This window comes from Brachionichthys hirsutus, unplaced genomic scaffold (assembly GCF_040956055.1).
Source record: "Brachionichthys hirsutus isolate HB-005 unplaced genomic scaffold, CSIRO-AGI_Bhir_v1 contig_769, whole genome shotgun sequence".
NCBI classification, from domain to species: domain Eukaryota; kingdom Metazoa; phylum Chordata; class Actinopteri; order Lophiiformes; family Brachionichthyidae; genus Brachionichthys; species Brachionichthys hirsutus.
The window spans coordinates 306,407-328,420 of NW_027180320.1; the positions used below are offsets into that span (position 1 = coordinate 306,407).

At 41.0% G+C, this 22,014-nt stretch overlaps 1 protein-coding gene across 1 annotated transcript in view; it reads right to left on the bottom strand.

Annotated features, from left to right (window-relative positions):
• Positions 1–16,070: 16,070 nt before the first annotated feature.
• LOC137912647 (leucine-rich repeat and fibronectin type III domain-containing protein 1-like protein) overlaps positions 16,071–22,014 on the bottom strand; it is a 28,942-nt gene continuing 22,998 nt past the window's right edge. The window contains exon 7 of the mRNA XM_068756783.1: positions 16,071–16,746. Coding sequence (XP_068612884.1) covers positions 16,071–16,746 — 676 coding nt within the window. The remainder of the gene's footprint in view (positions 16,747–22,014) is intronic.

Sequence of the window (22,014 nt, forward strand, 5' to 3'; positions counted from 1 at the left end):
TGCTCAGAATGAGCATATTGTTCCTGATTGACTGTCCAGCTACTTCTCTCTTTACATTTCTCATCTTTTGGATCAGAATCCATGAAGTGGAAAAGTGAAAGAATGCAGCCAGCCAAGGAGAAAGTTGTCCAGTTTTGTTTCATTTTATTAGAAAAATTCCACGCACCATAAAAATTACATGTACAAAACTATAAGATTTGGAATTGCTTTATGTATACATACAAAAGATAAAGCCCAAAAACAAAAGGGAAAACGGGACACAGAAGGAGAAAAGTGAAGACAAAGCGTTAGTGTTCCTTTTTTATGTGTGTGTTTCTTCTGTTGTGGATCAAAGGTCAGAGGTCATCTATCTCTCTTCTGCCAGCTTGGCTCATGGAGTGGAATCATATCAATCATGATGGCAATGAATGCAGTTAAATGCACATATGAATAGCGATACTATATCTCAGATGGCACCTGTGAACCTCATGAGAATAATGCGATGGATCATTTGGGTTATTACAAAGGAATAACCATCAAACACATGAGGACGTAACTCTTTAGAAGTCAACCATTAAGCTGGGCGTTATCGATCATGCTGTGTGCACCTAAACGCATTCCATTGGTGTGATTTTTGACCAGGAAGTGTGGAGCCACTGGATGACTACAATCAAGATGTCAACAATGCTGATAGTGTAGTTACAAACAGTCGTACCGCGGTTAACTTCACATTAATGCGTATCCAGTTTAAATTCAGAACTTTCAACCTGTAATTGTATTCAGTGATGATGATGATGATTTTGATAAGCATGTCTCAGATGAAATGAATGAGAATGAAGACTGGAGATCTTGGCTCACTTCCACCCTGCTACTTTATTTTTCACACATTTCTTCCTTGACATCAGACACGCGGCTTTCCTCCGGATCGCTGGGTCTGAGAAGACAAACAAAAAACAGGAGAAAAAAAAGATGCATTTAAATTGTTGTTTACTTAAAAAGAAACAACATTTGTGTTTTGTCTCAAAGCAAAATCATCATTAAAACGCATGAGTCATCGCTTATGGGCAATTGTTTTGGGTGAAAGCCAATTAAAAAAATGAGACATAAAATATATGGGGAATGATACAAAGTTGTGAGTGATGCAAAAATGTATATCTGATAACGTGTAATTGCGAAGCAGCATTTATGAACACTGGTTGCTGCTATGTGTTTCCAGCCTTGAGCGAAAATAGCAGAAAGAGGTGAGCTGTTGTCGCGGGCAAATACCCATGTGTGTTTTGGTGTTTGTGTGTATTTATGAGATTTCTTTCCTTAATAAGGCCAGTCAATTGCCATTATGTGGATCAGAGCAGATCAGCAGCTGATCACACTTCAAACAATCTAAGAACAGCACTTCATCCACTCTAAAATGCAAAGAGGTGGTCTTTGATAGAAAACCATCGACAACCAATGCCATATAGTGACATTTGTTCTGTCCTGCACCTGGAAAAAACTGAGACAAATATGCGGACTGAAGCCGAACCCGGATGAAAAGCTGAAGCTTTAGAAGCTGAGACTAAAGAAGGCGACATTCACACTTCACTTGAAAGTATACCGTCAAAGCGTTTTTCTCAAAGCAGACCTTTTCCACTAGACTGTTCACATTCATCTTTGTGCGTTACCATGCCTAACATTCATGTGCAATGAACGAGGATGCATATAAAGATCCATAGATGTTACTGGCGTGCTAATTTCTTATCAAAAACGGAGGGAAATATTGACACAGGCACTCATTTCTCGCATTGTTTGCTGTGCTAACAGTGGCGTGCCACCAATTATTTAGGCTGAGGGCAAGGACGAAAAACAGAATTTGATTTATATTCTCATTTACTAGAAAATTTGCAATTTGTCACTCCTGCAATCCTCATTAATTGACCGTGGCCATCATTGCTGACAAAGCACGCTCAGCGGGAAGAAATGCGACATCAAATCTGATCTGGCTGTTCACACTCCTTTCACATCCACAGGAATCAGACACATATCTGATTTAGCACCGCAGATGACAGTAGCAGATTTGAGAACATCACATGCCATGTGAGCTATTTTTATGTCTGGAGTGTAAACATAATCTATCAAAAGAATATAATTGTTTTTGTTAAAAATATATTGAATCCATTCTGCTAAGTGACTGCAGGTTTATGTGGAAAATGTGATTGAAGGCAATTTGCCAGCCCCCCATTCTCCTTGTTAAACAACCACACCAACAACTCTCCTACCATTGGCCTCATTAGTACTTTAATGTGTGCACACAAAATGATTAGCTGTCACACTCTAAGTGGTCCTCTTGGGGGGAATCTGGTGCTATTTTCATATTTGCTCAATGACGGGCTGGCAGAAACAGGGTGTAATAATAATAATACAGCAGCCTACAGCAGTCCCTCAGTCTGGCAAATGACAACCAAAATATTGATTTTTACAAGCAAGTTTGATCTTAACGGGAATGTGCAGAATTACCTGATGCATACATAGTAGAGAACAGCAAGTCAGTCAGTGATTATATAGATGTTATTTAACACTGTGTTACTCTATTTCCCAAATAACCTTTTTTTTTTAAATATCATCAGGACAAATTTGATGCACTCCTGAGTAGGAGTGCATCGACCTTTATATACTGTACCTCCACCATGCGCCCTTTAAGACTGGATTAAAAATTTTAGTATTCGATTAGGCAATCTTCATAAAGGAAATTAGATTACACTTCATGCAAATGTTTTGTGTAGATTTATGAGTTATATCATTGTGTAACAGAAAAGGCTTATGTAATTTACATATCTTTTCATATGCAATTAAAACAGAAATAATAAAACATTTACTTTGTAAATAACAGATACTTTGCAAATCTCAACCAAAACTGTGAGGGAAAAAAAGAAACAGAGCCCCGAGACCATGTTTTTTTACTTTGAATGAATGAATGAATAAATAATTACATACATAAATAAATAAATGCATAAATAAAACCTCTCTTCCGTCATGATGAGATCAATTCAATGACATAGTGGGAGCACCCACCCAGAGGCTTATAACATTAAACCTGTATGAAACTTTAATCCAACGCAGTCTTATTTTGTATCTGGTCTGCAAGGAAGGAAATCGGCAGATGTACAAACATTTGATCTGTGATTGGTTTAATGGGTATTCCATTAAAACGTGATGTTATGTTTTGATAATGAACTTTGTCATGTAAGTTGAAGACAGTTTAATTTATACTGCATTGCGCCAAATCACAAAATATGTTACGAGACCTTCAGTATAGTGGTAATGTATTGGCAATAGAACAGAAAACTGCCAACACAGTAACTACGGACAACACAGAGGCCCAACATTTCCCAATGAGTGAGCACTTTACAGTGACCACATTTTGTTACATTGGAAATATCATGAGGAGCATTACTTACAATGAAAGTTTAGCTCATAAATGAAAGTTTCTATAATGAAGACAATCTGAAAGTTGTTATGACAGTAAACTAATCCAGGGCATCAGTACAGTCTACAATACTAAACTTTCTACTACCAAATGAAAATGCATTGGACTCCTGCTGTGAGGTGCAATATACTACACTGAGTTAGTTATGAAAACACAGCTGCAGACATTTACATAGAATTCGCTCGAGGTATTTCTTGTATCATTTTGTAACCCGCTGAATTGTGCTACCCGATTGGTTTCAGTTCTTTTTATTTCTTTTCATCTGTATCCTGAAGGAGGGATCTTGCATCAAGGTGCACTAGTGTTTGTGTCACTGATGCTTGTGAAGATAGTGTACGTTAGAAGGCAGCGAGAGAGAGCGAGGAAGCGAGCGTTGTGAAATGCTCTACATTAACCGATGCTGAGTGGTAAACCTGCAGCGTCCAATTACGTCGTCCCATTAATGCCTCATTTTTTCAACTCCTTTCTTTGTCGTTCTCTCTGAGTTGCAACACGGTTGACTTTCACAGGTCTCCGTGTCGCTGTGTGTCAGCCAGTTTCAGTCGCTAATGTTTTTAATATTTTAAATGGTTATAATTACACAGTAATTGCTGCTCTCTCATTTGCATCAAGGGCTTTCAGTTCCAATTAGCAATTATTCCGCTACCCTGAACCAGACGTTTTAATCACTTTCTGTTTAAGTGTATAAATAATACATGTGATCTACAGAATAACAGAAACAATTTAAAAAAAAAAAAAAAAAAAAACAGTACTTAAAAAAGCAATCCATTCCTCTTTCAGAGCATCTATGGATGTGTAGTTCTCAGAGCAGATGATGCTGAGTTTATTTTTTGACCATTTTTATAAATACTAATTATCTCCCACAATGAGAATCTTCAGTGACCATGTTTAAAGCTTTCAAATTCATATTTTGTCATTGCTGTATTTGACTGGACAAAGGTGTGTTTGTGTGTGTGTGTATGTGTGTGTGTGTGTGTGTGTGGGGGGGGGGGGGGGTAGACTTTAACTGAATACACAAATCGACAAGGGCTTTGAAACAGCTGAGTGATCCTATGCTACTGACCTTCATAAACTAACATTGGAACACTACAGTAAGGCCGAGATGTTTTGGTGAACAAATCCCATTTTAGATGCTGAACCTGCCCCCAAAAACACTGCCTTTGTTCTTGTTTTCTTCTTCTTCTTCTTCTTTCCGAGGCTACTTCTTATTCGCAGCTTTCCAATTGCTGCTCCTGTGTAGATGACTGCAGCTTTTTCAGTGTGACTGACGCATGCATCCACATTTAATAAGGTGCGCCATCGCTCATGCAGAAGCATCAACACACACACACTGTGCATTCGAGTGTGGCCGTATCAATGGGAGGTCACCGGTGCTATCCTCCAGAATCGCATTTACTCATTTAATATGTGTCCATCAGCTGTACACATCACATGCCCCGGCTGTGACGGCCTTTTTTCCCCTGCCACTTAAGTTAAAAGGGGACAAGAGGTCACGCGACAGACAGCCACCGAAAAAGAGATGCTATAAGTGTATGTTGCGCCATCTATTATTCATACTACCAAGTTTCCTTTCTGAGGGACGAAAGACAATCACAACACAGCTGCAGATCAGCACACACTATGGAGTCCTCCATACACCCAACTCGGCATTCTCTTGTCATCCTTTTCTTGTCCTTTTCTCCAATGTCTCCTTCATCTCCTGCATGTTGCTCTTACTCATCTTCATTGCATCTCTAGTCTTCATTTTCCTCCTCATTTTCTTAATCTTTGTCTCTTCCCTCCGTCCTTTATTTCCTGCTTATTTGGTAAGCTGCTTATCCTGTACAGCTTTTCTCATGGATTTTATTCTTTTCTCCCAAAAGCAGTTCGAGTCCCCCCCCATAAAAAAAAAAAATCAAGATTGTCATAGGAGTATCTGAACCAAAGCGAGTACGTGTTCACGCCAAGCTCTCCTCCTCCTCTGTCTTTCCTTTAATTGCATGATCAGTATTTTTTCACCACATTCTCACTTTAGCCATCCCAATACATTGGAACTTATCCCTGCTGCATCTTGTCCTCCATCTCTCATTCCCTCCCTACTTCCTGTCCTCCCAGCATGTTTTTCCATTATGTTTTCTGTTACTGCATGCATCGTTCACTTTAACGCGGATGTCCCTATCGAGTATTTATAGCTTTATATAGCAGCTCTTTCATCAGTGGCTTGCTCAGCAGCCTATATGTTGAAAATTACTGGAAGTGTGTAAATACATAATGTTTTTGCCGCTCCTGCTCTCTCTCTCTATTACTCTATCTCGCTTTGTTTTTGACTCTCCTACAACCTGTCCTTGTGTCTGTCTCGCCCATTCTGTCATTGTTTCTCTCTCTCTCTCTCTTTCTTTCTCAACCCAACCAGACAAGACAGATGAGTCTTATGAGTCTTATTTCTGTCCAAGGTTTATGCCTGTTAAAGGGAAGTTTTTCCTGGCCTCCGTCTCCAAAGTACTCTCGTGGGACAAGTTGGGTTCCGTCTTTCCCTGCTACACCTGTAAAGTGCCTTGACATAACTTTCTGTTATGATCTGGTGCTACAGAAATAAAAACGATTTAAATTGAATCATTCACTTTGCCATGCTATTCTAGGGTACCCGTCCTACATGACTAGGGGTCTGATAACACCAGGGCATACACACATGTATAAAACCCTCATTTTGAATCAGCTCTATGTGAGTAGTCTCCCGTCGTCCTCTAGAATCCACACACAGCTGGAAAGCCATGTGTAATGAGTGCAGGATTCAGCAGTGATGTGTGGCAGACTATTTGTCTTTTTTTTGTTTTTGATATAGTGCAGTGAGTGTGTGTGGGTGTCACATGGAGATCTTTATTCATAGGCAGTAAGGCATGGTCACGTCTAACTACATCACTGCCACATCAGCAGCTGTTGTCACTAAATTGAAGTCTTAGCATGGCCCATCAGCTCTCAGGGAGACTGCCCACGCTGCACATCCTCTACATTAAGGTTGTAAAAACAACTCCAGCCAGTGCACTGCTTAGCGCGGCCATTTTAACCTTTAAACGAAACAAAACACTGCCGCGAAAGAGCCACAGATGAAAGCTGTCACATTCGGTGAAGCGACATCGTGCTACACTTCACATGCGACGCTTAAATAAAGAGACACGGTGCGAATTAAAACACTTCTTGTTTAAATCATGAGGCGATTACCAGCGAATGTCTTCAAAACGTCCCGTTTTCAACAAATTCCAGCAAATTATATTTCACTAGATTGCCACTGAAAACTAGATCAAACCAATATCCCTCCCAAATTCCTGTACAATATAAACATTTCCTTTCTCTACGCAGATTTTGTTTCCAGCACCAAATCACCAATCACTGTAACTGAGGTGCCCCCTCGCGTCATTAGCAATCACACAAGAGGAACACAGTTCCGTCAGGATGACGGGCTCCTAATGTGCCTTGGCGACCACTACACTTTGGCGAGGAGGTAATGACAGTGAACAATGTCAGGGAGGACAGAGGAACATGTCTCAGTCATTCATCACCATCACCATTATCAGTGTTATAGGAGTGTCTAACAAGAGTCATTCACTTTTATGACGAAGAGAAAGAATGGGGAATAAAGGCAGGATTTATTTCCGGAGCCGACGGTACACACTTCTTTTCTCCTGCACTGAGACCTCTGTAACGCCGACACACTTTATGTAGCCACGCGAGTCCGAGCAGCAAGACAACATGAGAAAAGCAAAGTCAAGCTGTTTTTTTCAGATGCGCGCTATCGTCTTTTCTCATTTGCCGTCTGCCACACTTGAGCAGCAAAAGGGATTAATCAGTATAATCTGGTCAATATTGAGCAAAGCCTGCACAATCTGATGAGGATGCTCCAAGATCTCCAAATCATTGCCCTTTAAGTTTGAAAGACAGTCCTATATTGAGCTATTTTCTAAAAGGGATCTATTATTATACCTTGTTTTAACTCATGTATCTGTTTTCATCTTTCTAAGCACACAAACATAGGAGATTGACAAGACAGCACAAACAATCAACAGCAACAACAGATGGAGGAAATGTTTGCGTTTGTCTTCTGGGGCCTGACATTGTGACATCTGCGATCGTATCGGACCATTTATGCTGTCGGGAGGACGCATACACACACACACACACACACACACACCTACTGGCAGACACACCATCATTCTGGTTTTTGTGTGTCTTTCAGGGACTGGACAGCCTGACCTGACTGATTAATCTCTGTTATTATTGAATGAATAAGAAATCATAGCGTTTATGGCGGCCAGCAGTTAAAACTGGAGACGGTTGTCATCACTGGCGGTCGGTGTAGCATCATCCATTATTGGAGAAACTGACATCTCTGTTTTGTAAACTCGTCCAAATGCCTCAGCAATGGCTGTCATATCAATATGATGTGTGCACAACAGCGTGCTAAGTACCTGTCCACTGAGGACAAAATGGATTTATCAAGGAAAAACAAAACACATGATATGATGAAAAAAAAAAAAAGCTGTGAACAGCCACTGAACATGGTCACGTGGGTCCAAGAATGTATGGTAAATATATACAGTAGAAATGACTTAATGCATTTCTTTCAAAAAGTGATTTCCATATTTAAAGTGAGGCTGTAAGAATATGCAGCCTCACTGTAGCATCAACAGAAGAGTGCACTGCAGTCGTTTCCTGATGGCCTGATAGTCCAGGATCTATTAAACTACCACTGTGGTGTTTTGTTTACACCCACATTTTTATGTTATGGAACATAATTGTTGAAAGGAGATTGCTGAAAAAAGGAGATTGCTGAAATAAGACAAATATTTAACAAAGTATTCTACTGATGATTATTATTGGTAATAAATGCACCAGCTAAACTTGACAGTCAAACTATCTGTAATACGGGGAGCTTTCCAATCCTGCAGCATCAGTCAGGAGCCATGACTAAAGTGATATTGCCGATCCCTCTGCAAATTACATTCCTCCGGCTGCACTGTTAGCTCACAATCATATCATCTCCCTGTGTGCTATATTTTCCACTGGTTTTCGATAACCGCCTCAGGCAAAAAAACAAAACAATAGCATTTGTTGGACAGGGTGAAAGGTGGAAGGAGTTGCACATGAGATGTCACTAAGATATGAAAAGAACAATACACAAAGAGGAGAAGGGATGCATTTCCCATCGTCGGTTGTGAGGCAGTCTTCGGACAGTGGCAGCAAAGTGGATCGCTTAGCCAAAGGTGGCTTTCCAATTTTCAGGTTGACAGCAATGGTATGCCGCTTGTTCAAAAAACTGCCCTCATTGCATTACAGGTCACTTAGCAGCAGAAGAGCTGCAAAGTGTAAGAGAGTTATAAACCATGAATCAGGACCTGGAATTGGTGGTTAGCCAAGGTGGGTAACTTTACATTACATTTGGCTGCTCGTTTGCTTAGGTTCATATGCTAATCTGCACTTCACTCACCTATTGAAGTAGGCCGGAAGAGAGAGCGAGAAAGGCTTGGAAGGTCTTCATCAGTCCCATCCAGTGCAGCGGTAGATACTTCAGTAGAGGAAAACAAAAAGACTAGCCTGATGGAGGACAGGCCTGTCTAGTCTAGTTGAGTCTGAATCCTTTAACTGTGTAAAAATCCAGGCTGCACTGGCTTCATGAAGGCCGATCCAAGAGAGTTCAGTCAAGGTAACAATCCAGGTTCAGTCCAGCCCAGCGAGGATCGACTCCAATCCTTAAAGCAGGCTTGTGTTAGTCCACGGAGATTAATACAGCGGAGCCACGTCCAGTTCCTTTTTTCTGAAGAAATAGTTTGCAATAATTATTTGGAGTGTGTAGAATGTCCAAATATCCAAACCCAGATGCCTTGTGGAATCTCTGATGCTTGTGCAGTGAAACAAAACACAGTTCGGTCAGCATTTAGTCTGCTTTTACTTTTACTTGGTGTCTGTCTTCGCATGTTGATGCTGCTCCAGATAATAACTCAATATTTTCCGTCCGTTTGCATTTGTGGAAACATGCGTGTGCCTCCTAGTGATGGTCCTTAAATTACCCACCACCCACTCTATCCTTTTCAATGCCAATAAAGATTTTTCCTGCAGTAACTGGTCAATTTACGGCCAAACAGACCCCAGGTTTTGACACAGTTGTCCAGAAACGTGAGCCGAGATGAGCAGAGAGTTCAGGTCTATGACCGCATGATATCCATAGAAACAAAGCAATGGGTACAGTAAACAGGGGACATGGGAGAGGAGCTAAAGGGCCTTCTTCGGAGTTTTCACCAGCTCCTCCTTGGTGGTGACGTTCATTCTCCACATCTGCCAATTAAAAACATCAGGGTTCTAGAAAACGGGAGAGCAAGAACAACAACATTTAAGAGGACATAATGCAGTTTAAGCTACTATTTGAAAAGGAAAGGGACACAAGGGCAACGTTTTTAGGTTCTAAAAGGCGATATTTAGAACAGGGAGGTTAAAAAGAAACTCCAGAATAGGGATCAGTCTCGAGGAAATAAAGGATAGATAAGAGGTTTTGGGAAGAAACTGTTTCAAACATTGACGCCTCAGAGATATAATTTAGCACCTGTGAAATCTGTAAAATTCCAATTACAGTGATAATAACACAGAATTAAGAGCATCACACATGGAAGGCACAAACTTTTAGCAGCTTTAACTTCTGTTGCTCGGTGTCACAAACTAAACGCGGTTCTACCCAGGGGGACTTATTTTGAGAATCCCTTTAGGGACGTCTGTGTCACGATCCTTCAGAACTTCTGTTGAATACTTGATGGTTTTAAGAACAGCTCACATAGACAAACAAAACCTTTGTGTTTCTGGTAAGTTAACTCAGAAAGAAAAACAGATAATGAAACCCGTTCAATTGTCGTGTTTCTTCCCCGACTTTATCATATAATTAACGCTTCTCTCAAGGCAAAACAACTGAAATGAATACAGCCAATTTGAAGTAGATAGGATTTCTTTTCTTTAGGTTTTTGAATTGAAATGCTGAATGCCATGAGATGAAATACCTCTATAGGAAGATCATCCTGACAGAGAAACCTAAAGAAGTGCAATCACTCTGAGGATGACGAAGCTGCACTTGTTATGGTGTTAGATTGCCACAGCTGGTTTTTGTAATGTGCACGTTTGTCAGGCGAACCGTTCTAAACGCTATTTGTCAGGAGGAATATTTCTTAGATGCATTTATGTACAGCCAGCACTTATTTTGTCAGTTTAAGAATGAAGCAGAGTCTTCTTAATGCCTCAGACTGTATTCATCCATCACAACAACTACACATCGCTCCTCCATCATCCAACTCTCCTCTCCTCTTCTTCCCCATCTCTCCTTTTGCCACGCCAACGGATAAGGAGATGTGGAGGTTCAGACGGGAGAAATGTAGAAAGCGGCACGTGAGGAAGAAGTTTGAGCGGTGTGCAGATGGATAGGAAGCATATTACAAGTGAAAAATAACCACATAGGAAATGTCGAATGTTACAGGATTGAAAATAAATAGTAGACTATTTAAAAACAGCATTAGAGGGAAAAGTGTGAGCCAGCAGAAAGGAGAGTGAGACAAAAAGATATAAATACATTTGCATTTGGAGCAAATGTCTTAGAAATACAAAGGTAATTAATAGGGAAGGAAAAGAGGGGAAAAAAAGCAGAAACATTCTGAGGATTTATAAAAAGACGATAAATAAGAAGTAAAGCTGTCGCGGTATCACACCCTGCAGATTTGTTTGCCCTGCAGGTGGGTTTAATTCACTTAGTGTGGCTTGTGGCTGAGGATGTCAAATAAGATGTCCACTAATCTTCGTTTTGATCGGCGGTGCCTCCCGACCACGACTAAGCATTCTCGGGCAAGACGCCGAACCCTAATTTCCTTCCTTTCATGCACCTTGCATGGCAGCCCAGTGAGAACTTAGTGTCTGAGCCACTGATAGGCCAGTTACAATGTGCATTATATTTACCTTTGACATACCTACCCTTGAGATTCCTGCATTAACCTAATAAACTACAGCTGCATGAACGTGTTTGTGCTGCTCACAGCATAGAGCAAACATGATTGTTTGAGTTACATTACTAATTTACTATGAAAATCAATCACCTGTTGTTTTCTACCCTGTGAGCTCAAGAAATTAAATTCCATAATGCATTATTGGATCACAATAGAAGAACGGCTCTCAAGGACTTCTACTTTTTGTTATATGTTTGAACCTCACCAGAAAACGAGTGAAGGCAATTAAGAAGGGTCAGATGGCAGCATTCAAATACTAGCATAGGAGCAGATAGATCAGGATCAGTGACAAAGGGAGACAAGGAGAAACTACAGGAGTATCGGAAATAAATGCAGGGATAGCTTAGGTTTTAAGTGGCGATCATTACTCATTGTGTGTTGTCGTGGTCTTTTTTTCCCCAAGACCTTCAGATCTTGAAGTCTCTCCATTCGACACTTTGAGGCCACCTGACATCTGCTACTGGAGTCATCCAACAGACAGGAAGAGAGAGAGAGAGACACAGAGAGAGAGATGATACACAACCAGGACCAGAGGAGAGAAAAGGAGACATGGAGAGGAACAAAGTGAAACTGTGAAAAGTACTGACACAGATGCAGGAAAACAGTAGCAAAAATGAGGGGAGTGGGGAGAGAGAGAGAGCAAAAATTGGCAGGACAGTTGGAAAGCTGGTGAATAAAACACATACAAGAATGAGAATGTGGCAGAGAGAGCTTGAGAAACATGGTGGGAAGAGAGAGGGAGACTCAGTGAAATGGATAAGAAGAGACAGACGGAAGTGAAGAATGATGCTGAGCCAACAGGATGGCACTGACAGGAGTGATGATAGATTAAAAATACTCAGAGGACAGACAGGCTACAGGGTCATGGATGGGCCACGCGGAGAACATACACTTTCACTTCACACAAACTCACATGTCCTTGCGTTATCCTCGACTATATTTGTGTCTGGCCCAACCTTGTGAGAGTGTTTGCACCGGCTCAAGGCAGTTAATGCTCGTACATAAAAACACACACATCTGCATGCACGGACCTTGCAGGGATTTAGTCGAGACTGTGTTTACACACAATCATCTCTGCGCGACTGCGAGGACATTTTATTCACTGGCTCGGAAATTGGCCAAACTATGATTCTAACCCCTTTAATGGAAATGGAAAACTCATCCTTGCAATGCAAGTACAGCATCAGACACACACTCATATCCAATGTTTGGCTGGCTGCTGTTCAATTAACAGCATTTCGCTTGACATCATTATAATGTGTTTGTGTCAAGCATGTAATAACGGCTAATGCTGGTAGAAAATTCCCCACTTAGCATTCAGGTTCAAGAACGGTTTCTGGATTTATGCAGCATCCTCTCACGAGTCAGATCTCATGCAAGTCAAAACGGACTGAAACATGTTATTAAGTTTGCATTTGTTTATTTTTAATTACGGAATCTGCTCAAATTCCTAAAATCTGTGTCGATGCAAATATGAATTTTGTCTCTTTTCGTGCTTGATTCTCTCCTCCTGTGACTTCCCTGAAAAGGTAAAGGGACAAAATCCACTGTTCTTCCTCTTTTATTGTAAAAACTGCCTGAAATAATTCAGCAGACACGTTTTTTGTTCTCTCCCAAAGGTATTGTCTTTTTGGAATATTTCCTCTGCTTGTATTATATTCCCTCTATTTCCCACTATAAAGAGTGTTACTCTGGACAATCCCTGAATTGTTTGTCTATTTTAGGCTGCTGAAAATTCATGATTACTTCAGAGTGTGAGGAATGTGGATTTTGTGTTTCTTAAGATGATCTAGAAATAACCATATAAACCAAAACTCTTCCAATATGCATCTATTAAGTCCTACTTGAAAATATTATAACCCATGAGGTATATTCCAAATATCACTATTTAGCATAATAAAAGGTCTTCAACTAAATAATTATGCATCTATTTACGTATCTATTGTTCCAAGCTATTACCCACAATGAGCAGATTGTTCCTGTCGAGTCACATTTTTTGACAACCGTGGGCCTTTAGTTGGGTCTCTTTGTGCATCTGTCAGTTGCTGTGTTCCTCAGGTGCTCTGAGTCACTGCCGCTCTCTCTGATCAGATCAATGTTGGATTTCTCTGCAAAGCAGCAACCAATGAAACACATCACAGACACAGATATACCCCGAGAGGCCCCAGCAGCCTTTTGTACAAAACACACGCACATTATCCGTCATCGTAGGTTGCCCTCAAAGTGCCAGCGATCGTGGAATCAAAGTGAGGAAAACAAAGACCACAAAGGCCAGTGCATGGTAACTTTTTTCCTCCCTGCATGTTGTGCTGCAATAAAAAGTAATAATTACCTTGTCAGGTATTTTGCAGTCAATGATGCATCATGAAAAGTAAACTTTGCAAAGTAAAACAACTTTTACTTTCGAAAAGTAAAAGATTCAGAACACCTGCTGCTCCGGTGCGCAATCTTCCCCTCAATTTGAGGAGGTGGAAAACAAAGGGTTTCACTATGCACTGTGCCATTCAAGGTAGTCTGATATTGAGTATGGCACTAGATGCCATTGAGCATCTGTGCAACTCTTTTTTCCCGTGCTGTTATTATAGATCGTGATATGACCAGATGTCCGGGATTTTAATTTCAGTTTAAATGTCAGGCTGTCTACCGATCCAGCAGAGTTCATTCGGGTAAAACACCTTCGCTGATCTTGCAAGCTAATCCGCCGGGCTTCGCTCATATCTCTTTTTTCCTTTTCTGCGATCAACTTGAGGCTGAATAACACCCCGTTTCAACCCATTCACAAAGGCCAGCCGGATTACATATTAGCCACTGATAAAGTATTTCAACTCAGCAATTTAGACCACTCTGAAATGGCCTAAATTTGCCTTTTTTTTGGACTGGTTAGTGCGTGTCCTTTAACTCCTAACACACAACATTCTTGGACCCTCCTCCTGCATGATTTCCTACTCTACCACCATGGCTTTGTTTTCTCACAGCATCTTATCTATTAGCGAGAGTAGCTGTTTAATTAGCACTTATTGTTCCATGCTTCCCTCAGTTTAAGTGAATTTCTTAAAATGAGTCCATGTTCCTTCTGCTGATGAGAATCCCACTAAGGCATTTCTAGAAACCTCTCCTGTTTATGCGCCTCTGTCCCATTCCCTCCCTCTTGCTCCACGTTTGCTCCGCCTTCTCTCTCTCTCCCTGCTCGTCCGTGGCTATGCCTCCTCTGAATGCTGGTGATCTCATTGACTCGTTGATCTGATCTGGTCCAGATTCAGCCTCTCCCCTTCTCTATCTAATTTGAATCTTATCAAGGTTTTTTTTCTCTCTCTCTGTATTTGTATCTATTTTCTCTTCCGTCTTCCTCCCCTGCCTTTGTATGGTCATTCCATTTTCCAGGCGTCCACAGCTGAGAGTGAATTGAGTGGCTGCGATCCTATTTAATGGGTAACATAAGATACAGTCAGTCACTTTCACAGTCATATTATCTGTTGTGAATCTTTTCTGCACACACACTGTTCAATGTTTTTCATTCCTGGTATCCTTGACAGTGGCTCTTCCTAATGTATTTCCTCATATTCCGCATTAAAGGGAAGTTATTCCTCATTTGACTCAAGTGTTGCATGATGCGCAGATTAAAGTCCCTTGAGGCAAATTGTGATCCACTACACACAGCTTTATAAATACTGTAAAACTGATCACACTTGACTGTGTGAGTTGTCTTTGTGTAATTATGCATTATGTAAAGGTCATTCCTTTAGAATTAGATGTCTGCAGGATTTAGTTTCAGCTGAACTCCTGGCTTTATCTTACACATGTTTCTTGACTTTACACAAATCTAAATGTGTGTATATCAGCAAACACATGCTAATATACACACAGTGTACATGCTGTACCAAGGAAGAGAGATGTGATAAATACATTGTGCAAATTCTCACTTTCCTTGAGGCCTTTAAACTTTTTGAATAGAGAACTGGGGGGGTGTTTTTCTTCCAGTGCTTGATATTGAATATTGGAAAACTTTGAATAGCCTCTCCCTTTGACTAAGGCCTCTTTTTGTTTTTCAGTCTTAGTCACTCTGCTTGTGTAACTCAGTGGAAAACTCGCCTCCCATGTCCAATAGCATTAGATAACCTAATGGAAGACACACAAAACTCACTTAACTAATGATAGCTGTATGGAGATGAATGATTCCTGCAGCTCTAACAATTCCTTTGTTTGTCAAATCCAAACCAAATAGAATTTCTTCCATGGTCAAAGTCACTAATGGGATGAAAGAAGAGCCAGAAAGTGCATCTTCTGGCAATACTAATACGGTGCGAGCATCATGAAAACTTGTGTATAAAAACCCAAAACCTTAACAAAACATTGATTTCACCAAAAACCTTTTGCCTACAATCTTGTATTGTTTAGAAATCACACCAAGATCACCACAAGATCGTGACACCAATGATGCTAATTCAGTGCTAATTACGCACCATGTTTCTGACTCTCAGCTACCAAGGACGGAATCTTTCTTACGCATCGTTCCACTCCCGCTGAGTCTTGCCCGATTTCATACCTTCACTTCCTCACCATCTCTTTCTGTCTTGCTCTTTTTTACCTACTTCTCACCCAATATCTCTGTGGTGCATGTCTGTCTATTTGCCCCCTATCTCTTTACTACCTGCCAGTTTGTTGGGGGAGGTGGGATCTTTGGCGACAGATGACGGTCTGCTCTTCATCTCAATGGCAACCCTAGAGGAGAAGCGTGCCTTGGTGGGGGAGAGCAACTCCTCATTGGCCAAGGAATCAGTTCTTGTCATTCTGCTCCGTCCACTGCAATCCTCCGCAACCAAGGCCACAGTGTCTCTCGTATTGTTGCTAGGTGACATTGCCATGGCCGAGGCTAGTGCTTGGTCATCCTCACCGTCAGGTATTTTTGACGCAGAGCGAGGGAGGACTTGGACCTGTCCAGCTCCTCCTTGTCCGTTGCTCTGTGGTCTCGCTGAAGTTGCTGCAACGGTTGCTTTTCCATGGCCAGCCACTTGGTTGCTGTAAACCTTGTATCGGATCATTAAAATAATAATAAAAACCAGTACAGAAGCAACGATGATCCCTCCAATGATGATGATCATGGTGCCACCCAAGAAATGGCTGTGCAGTGCTTGGCACTGGCTGAACTCTGTATCCGTAGTGAATGACAGACAGCCCAGAGGACGTGTTGCAGTCAGTGACGTGACGACATCATCGAAGACAGCCAGGACACAAAGATCGTAGGTGCGTCCTCCAGCGAGGTCTCGGACCAGGAAGTCATTGCTGCTGGATGGAATCATCCTAGCAAAGGAAAAGACAGAAAGACCCAAAGATGTCAGTGTGAGGAAATGTAATCTGTTTAACATCATGTTGCCGTTCAAGATGTGATAGCTTTTCTTTTTTATTTGGAAAAAAAAGACAATAAATGTAAAATAAAACAGTTTTCAGTGCAATTTATAGACAGTAATTACCTCCGCCGAGACGGGGGCTTTCCTTTATCCTGCACCTTTAGACTTTTATTGAAATGGGATTCAAGTATTTTTTTCCAAAATACATATTTAGCATTTCAATGTAAGGCTATTTTCCAGAGTTACATTACAAAATGACAGCATTTAACTTTTTCAATTTGGGTTCACTAGAGATTAAGTACAGTGCTTGTGATAAACCTGATTCAAACTGTTCTATATGCTGGAACAGTTCAGCTTTACTTCACAGGAACAGAGTTTAAAGTTAAACCAAAGAGACGCTTAATTGTGTTACATTAACCACCAAATAACTTACAACGTCTCAATGACATTGAACTATGAGACCGCTCTGATCATACAAGTGATTCAGAAAGACAAAATACCTGCCAACATGACCCCCTCTGTCAAACCAGGCCTGTACATCCGCTACCACATTGTGCCAATGAAGCAAGCAATGAGTCGTCACTGCATCTTCTCTTGTATTATGTTGTGTGCTATTATGAAAGCTGCAGATGTGACATGCATGCATCACCATTGTACTGTGCTGCATATTCCATCCTTCACTGCCTGTGCCACAATAGTCACCTCCTCACTCTAATTTTATGGTTTTGGAACGTGTAATCTGGGATCTGCACGGATCTGCAGACATTGTCATTCTCTGATTAAACATATTCCTAAATCTGACTGTATTTCCCTTCCATATTGACATTCCCTCTTGTGGTTTCCGGGTAATAATTCCAGGTGGAAATAGCTTTCAATTAAACAGATGGCAATGCCATTGCTATGGTCGCTTGAGTTTTCCTTTCTTGGGAGGGGGGGGATCTTCATTCTTTTGGAGAATAGCTGAACTGATATTCCCACAAAATGATACTGTGGTTCTGTGCCTCTCCTCTCATCTTTGCAGTGTGACAAACTAAATCATAGTTTATTAGAGCAGGAACTTTTGGGAAATGAGACGAAGACCAGAGTGTCTTCAGTGAAATCCTCAATGCGCATCTGGGCTTGTAATCCGCTCTCTGCAGTATGAGACACCGGTTTCCATTTTAACAAGCAATTTATTGCTTAAACTCGGACCATAGGTTTGCCTTCTGTGAAAACCCAAACTGTGATTTCACATGTGCAAAAGTGATACAGGGGGCGAAGCAATCTGACTCAAACCGGCTTGCGTAAAAGTCGTGACTGATGATGATGAAGATATTGTCATGGAGACAGAGGGAGCAACTTCTAACAGCCATCATCACTTTGAAAATTGCCCAAACTGTCATTATGGACAAGAAAATGGAACATTCTTTTGTCTTGCTGTTATTCCTTTATAATGAACAGACTAATAATTGCCGTCTCGTGAAACAGTGAGAATTCACCAGAGAGGTGGGGATGAGGTACTCTGCCAACATATAACAGAGAGGAACTAATGAAGCAAGTCAATGCTGTCAGTCTGCCAGTCAGGAACATCTTCAGGTATTGTGCTTTCATGTGTCAATTCTTTCCAAGTGAGCTGCTTGTCATTTTAATTTGATTATTCTGCTCCTGGGCTACACTGAACAAAATATCACACTTAAATGCTTGTGGACACAAGAGCACAATTATCACTGAGTCTCGATAATGCTGGTGAGCAACAGTGAGCCCTAATGTGAGGGATGGCTATTAAACTACTGAGCTTGATGTTGTTGCTCGATGGTGGGCAAATCTTAATTAATAAATGGCATGCTTGTTCTCAATGAAGCAGCGGAAAATCAATCAGATCAATTATTCCAGATGGAATAGAATAAGTGAGCCCTTTAATGTTATCCTTAAAATCTTTGCTAACCATGGGCATTCTCTCCAAATAATCTCCTGCAATTATCTTGAAGGGCAACTCTATTTGGAGATTGCTGTCTAAAATGACTCCATGTGTCTCCCAATGCAAGTGATCTGTTCTTAAAAGGATTAAAAAACAGAAACTTCGGTCAGCCCAAGGCTTTGCCAAGAGGCAGCTGCAAGCAATCCAAGATGCAAGTGGGAAGGATGGGGTGGGATGAGGAGGGAATTCTGACAGATTTTAAAGCAGAAACCACCACCACCATCTAACTGCCATCTGTGTTGTTAAATTTGAACGACTAGGATTTTTTTTTAGCAGAATCCCCAAATGATCAGAACAAAAATGTGTGCTTAAATGCCAATAATTCTTTTTGACAATGCCTATATCCAGAACGGTCGGTTCCTTTTGTCCCGGTTTAGCTACAGAACATGAAGAATCTTATATCTTCATCAAAGTCAGGTTCTCTTAGTTGTGCTCTTATTAAACCGCCATTTGTGCAAACATATGTTGCAGAAAATCACTTGCTTCTGACCAAATGATCACACAGCATTCGATTTGCTCATTGACTGTGTCAGCTGTTAATCAGATCTGTAGACGCTTATGTCACGTTAGCTACTGATGAATAATTAGCTCTGGCTCTCAGTTTAGAATCTTGTGCTCTTGTCGGTCTTTAGAAAACAGGACTAGGGCTGTTGGCCAATGCACCAATAGTTCAGCAAGCGCATTTGACACTGCAATAATACCGGATGATTTATTCAGTTAATGGGTGCAACCGGACACACACACAAACACACGCACACACATACACTCACACAAACTTAAACAGCATAATGGATTCCTTTCCTCCACAATTCAAACAAACAAAGACATACAGCTTCAGAGAAAAAAACAATGGTTTGTACAAATGCCTCTTTCACACACGATGGACAAACAGACCAACAGTCAGTTCTAATTTTCTCAATCCTCAGTTTTCTCTCACACCTACCAGCACACACACACACACACACACACACACACACACACATGCACACGAGTAGCTGATGACACACAGTGACAAGACTGCGAGACTCATTGGAATACACAGTGAAATGCATCTCCCTGTTCGAATTGAACAGATTAGCACTCGCTGCGTGATGTGATCTGTGTCCACCGAGATGCTGCAAGCATGACAATAGCCTGATTAATGGGTTTTGGTGAGTGCATAAACTGGCAACTCTTCAAAGTAATTGCTTCATTTATTTATTTATTTAACTGAAAAAACCAGAAACAACATATATTTTAATCCTCACCACTGCAGTGCAAGTGTAAATTACTTCAGCTCGAACCCAACTGGCTGCGGAGCCTTGAAAATATATGTCTACTCAGACTATGATGCCAGGATGCCTTGACGGAGCCGTAAACCTGCATCGCTTCAAGGTTTTCATGATCAAACACTCTGCATTGAATAAGATAACGTGACTAATGTCAGAAAATGTCAATAAAAAAAAAAAGAGAGTCCACATATAGACTCAAGATGAAATGGTAACAGAAAACACACGGCAAATGCTGTCATAGAATGACAGATACTGCGAACTATGTGTGCAGAAACAGAATGAGGTTAGTGATGCTTTTTGTGTAGCTATCAATTTAATTGTGTAAAAAAAACACTGTTAAAATTGCTGGTGCACAGTGGATGAGGCACAACATTGCACAAGTGCATGCAGCAGTTTGGTTGCCTGAAGGAATTCCATGGCAGGGAAAACCTAACCTACATGCTGATATTGGGAAAAAGGACCCTTTGAAGTCTGCCATGCATGATTTGTGTAGGAATTCAGCAATTGTGTGTTTAAATGTATTAAAAGCTCTGTCGCTCTGCAGTTTATTCTTATCCTAATGTCATTCAGTCAGCCGCGGGATCGACTGGAGCCTATGCCAGCAGTCTACGGGCAAGAGGCGGGGTACAGCAACACATCCTGATGGAAATGCTGCCTCTCTACATACACACAGCACGTGTGTGTGCGTGTGTGTAATGTGTGTGTGTGTGTTCCTGTTCAGACGGAACTGTTTGGAGGCCAATCTCATGTCGTTGTGTTTTGATACCATCATGCGTATTTTTCTCTTGTAATTCCACTTTTCATCACAATTTCTATCGACAAGCCACCTCCGCCCACTGACTGCTTTCAACACCACTCCAACTGAAGACCAGTAATTACTGTCGTTTCCCCAGGTTAGTCCTCGCCCATATGGCTCAAATCACACTTTAATGCACAAATGCACCATCTAACTCCTTCATAACGGTGAAAGAGGCTCCCACAGAGAGTTTAAGTTCCACAATTACTTCAGCAACTTCAGATCCTTCAGCTGCAGACGGATGGATGGAGGGATGGAAGGCGGGGTATCTAATGCTCCGACTAACCTTAATGAATTGGAAATCTTATTATCAAAATTCTTTAAGTGACTTCAGAAAACAAACTTGAGCAGGTGGGACTATACACACTAAAACACACGGTTGGTACATTGACATTCCGAAATCTGAGATTTAATTTTAAGAAATGCACTTTAATTTGTCACACAATTACATTCCACAGTGACCATGGCAGCGTGCAGCTGCGCGCGTGCACGCTATGAACTTAGTTTCGGTTTCCTTTTCAGAGACAGAAACGGCTTTTGTTAACGGAATTCAAATAAGAGATAAACGTAGTAGTAATCTATAGGATTTACCTATGGCTTAATCCTTTTATTCAGGCAGGCAATGTCCTTTATTAGGAAATACAAAAGTGAATTACTGATTTAATATTCCGGAATGGCTTTTGGAATAATATTATGACACATTACCAGAAAACTTTGTGTAATATTTATGATTATGATAAAAAAAAAAATAGCTGAACACAAATTTAAAAAATAAAATCAAAAGCTGTTTGAGACAGAACAGAGGGACGCTGTCCTGCAGCATCTGTTTGCCATTTTGACCAAAGACTGTCACAGATATTTCATATGTGCTTGGGAACTGCGTTAACTTGTGAAAAAATATAATATGTGACCTTTAAAACATGCACATTCATTCATGCAGGGTCACAGAAGAACTGTCACTCTGTCTGTACAGCAGAGGTGTCATCCGTCTGAAGCTGACTGGCTGCTCTTTGTCGGTGGCGATACTTACAGACCTGTTACCAGCGGCTTGACTTTATCAGCATGTCATTATTGTCCTGTCTCAGGCGATGCAGTCACCGTTTCGTTAGAGGCTCTTGTTCAGCAGCAACATGACGAGGCAGTCTGTTTTGTGAGCGGTGTGTTCATGAGTGGGGCTGACATTTCCATGCCCTCTGT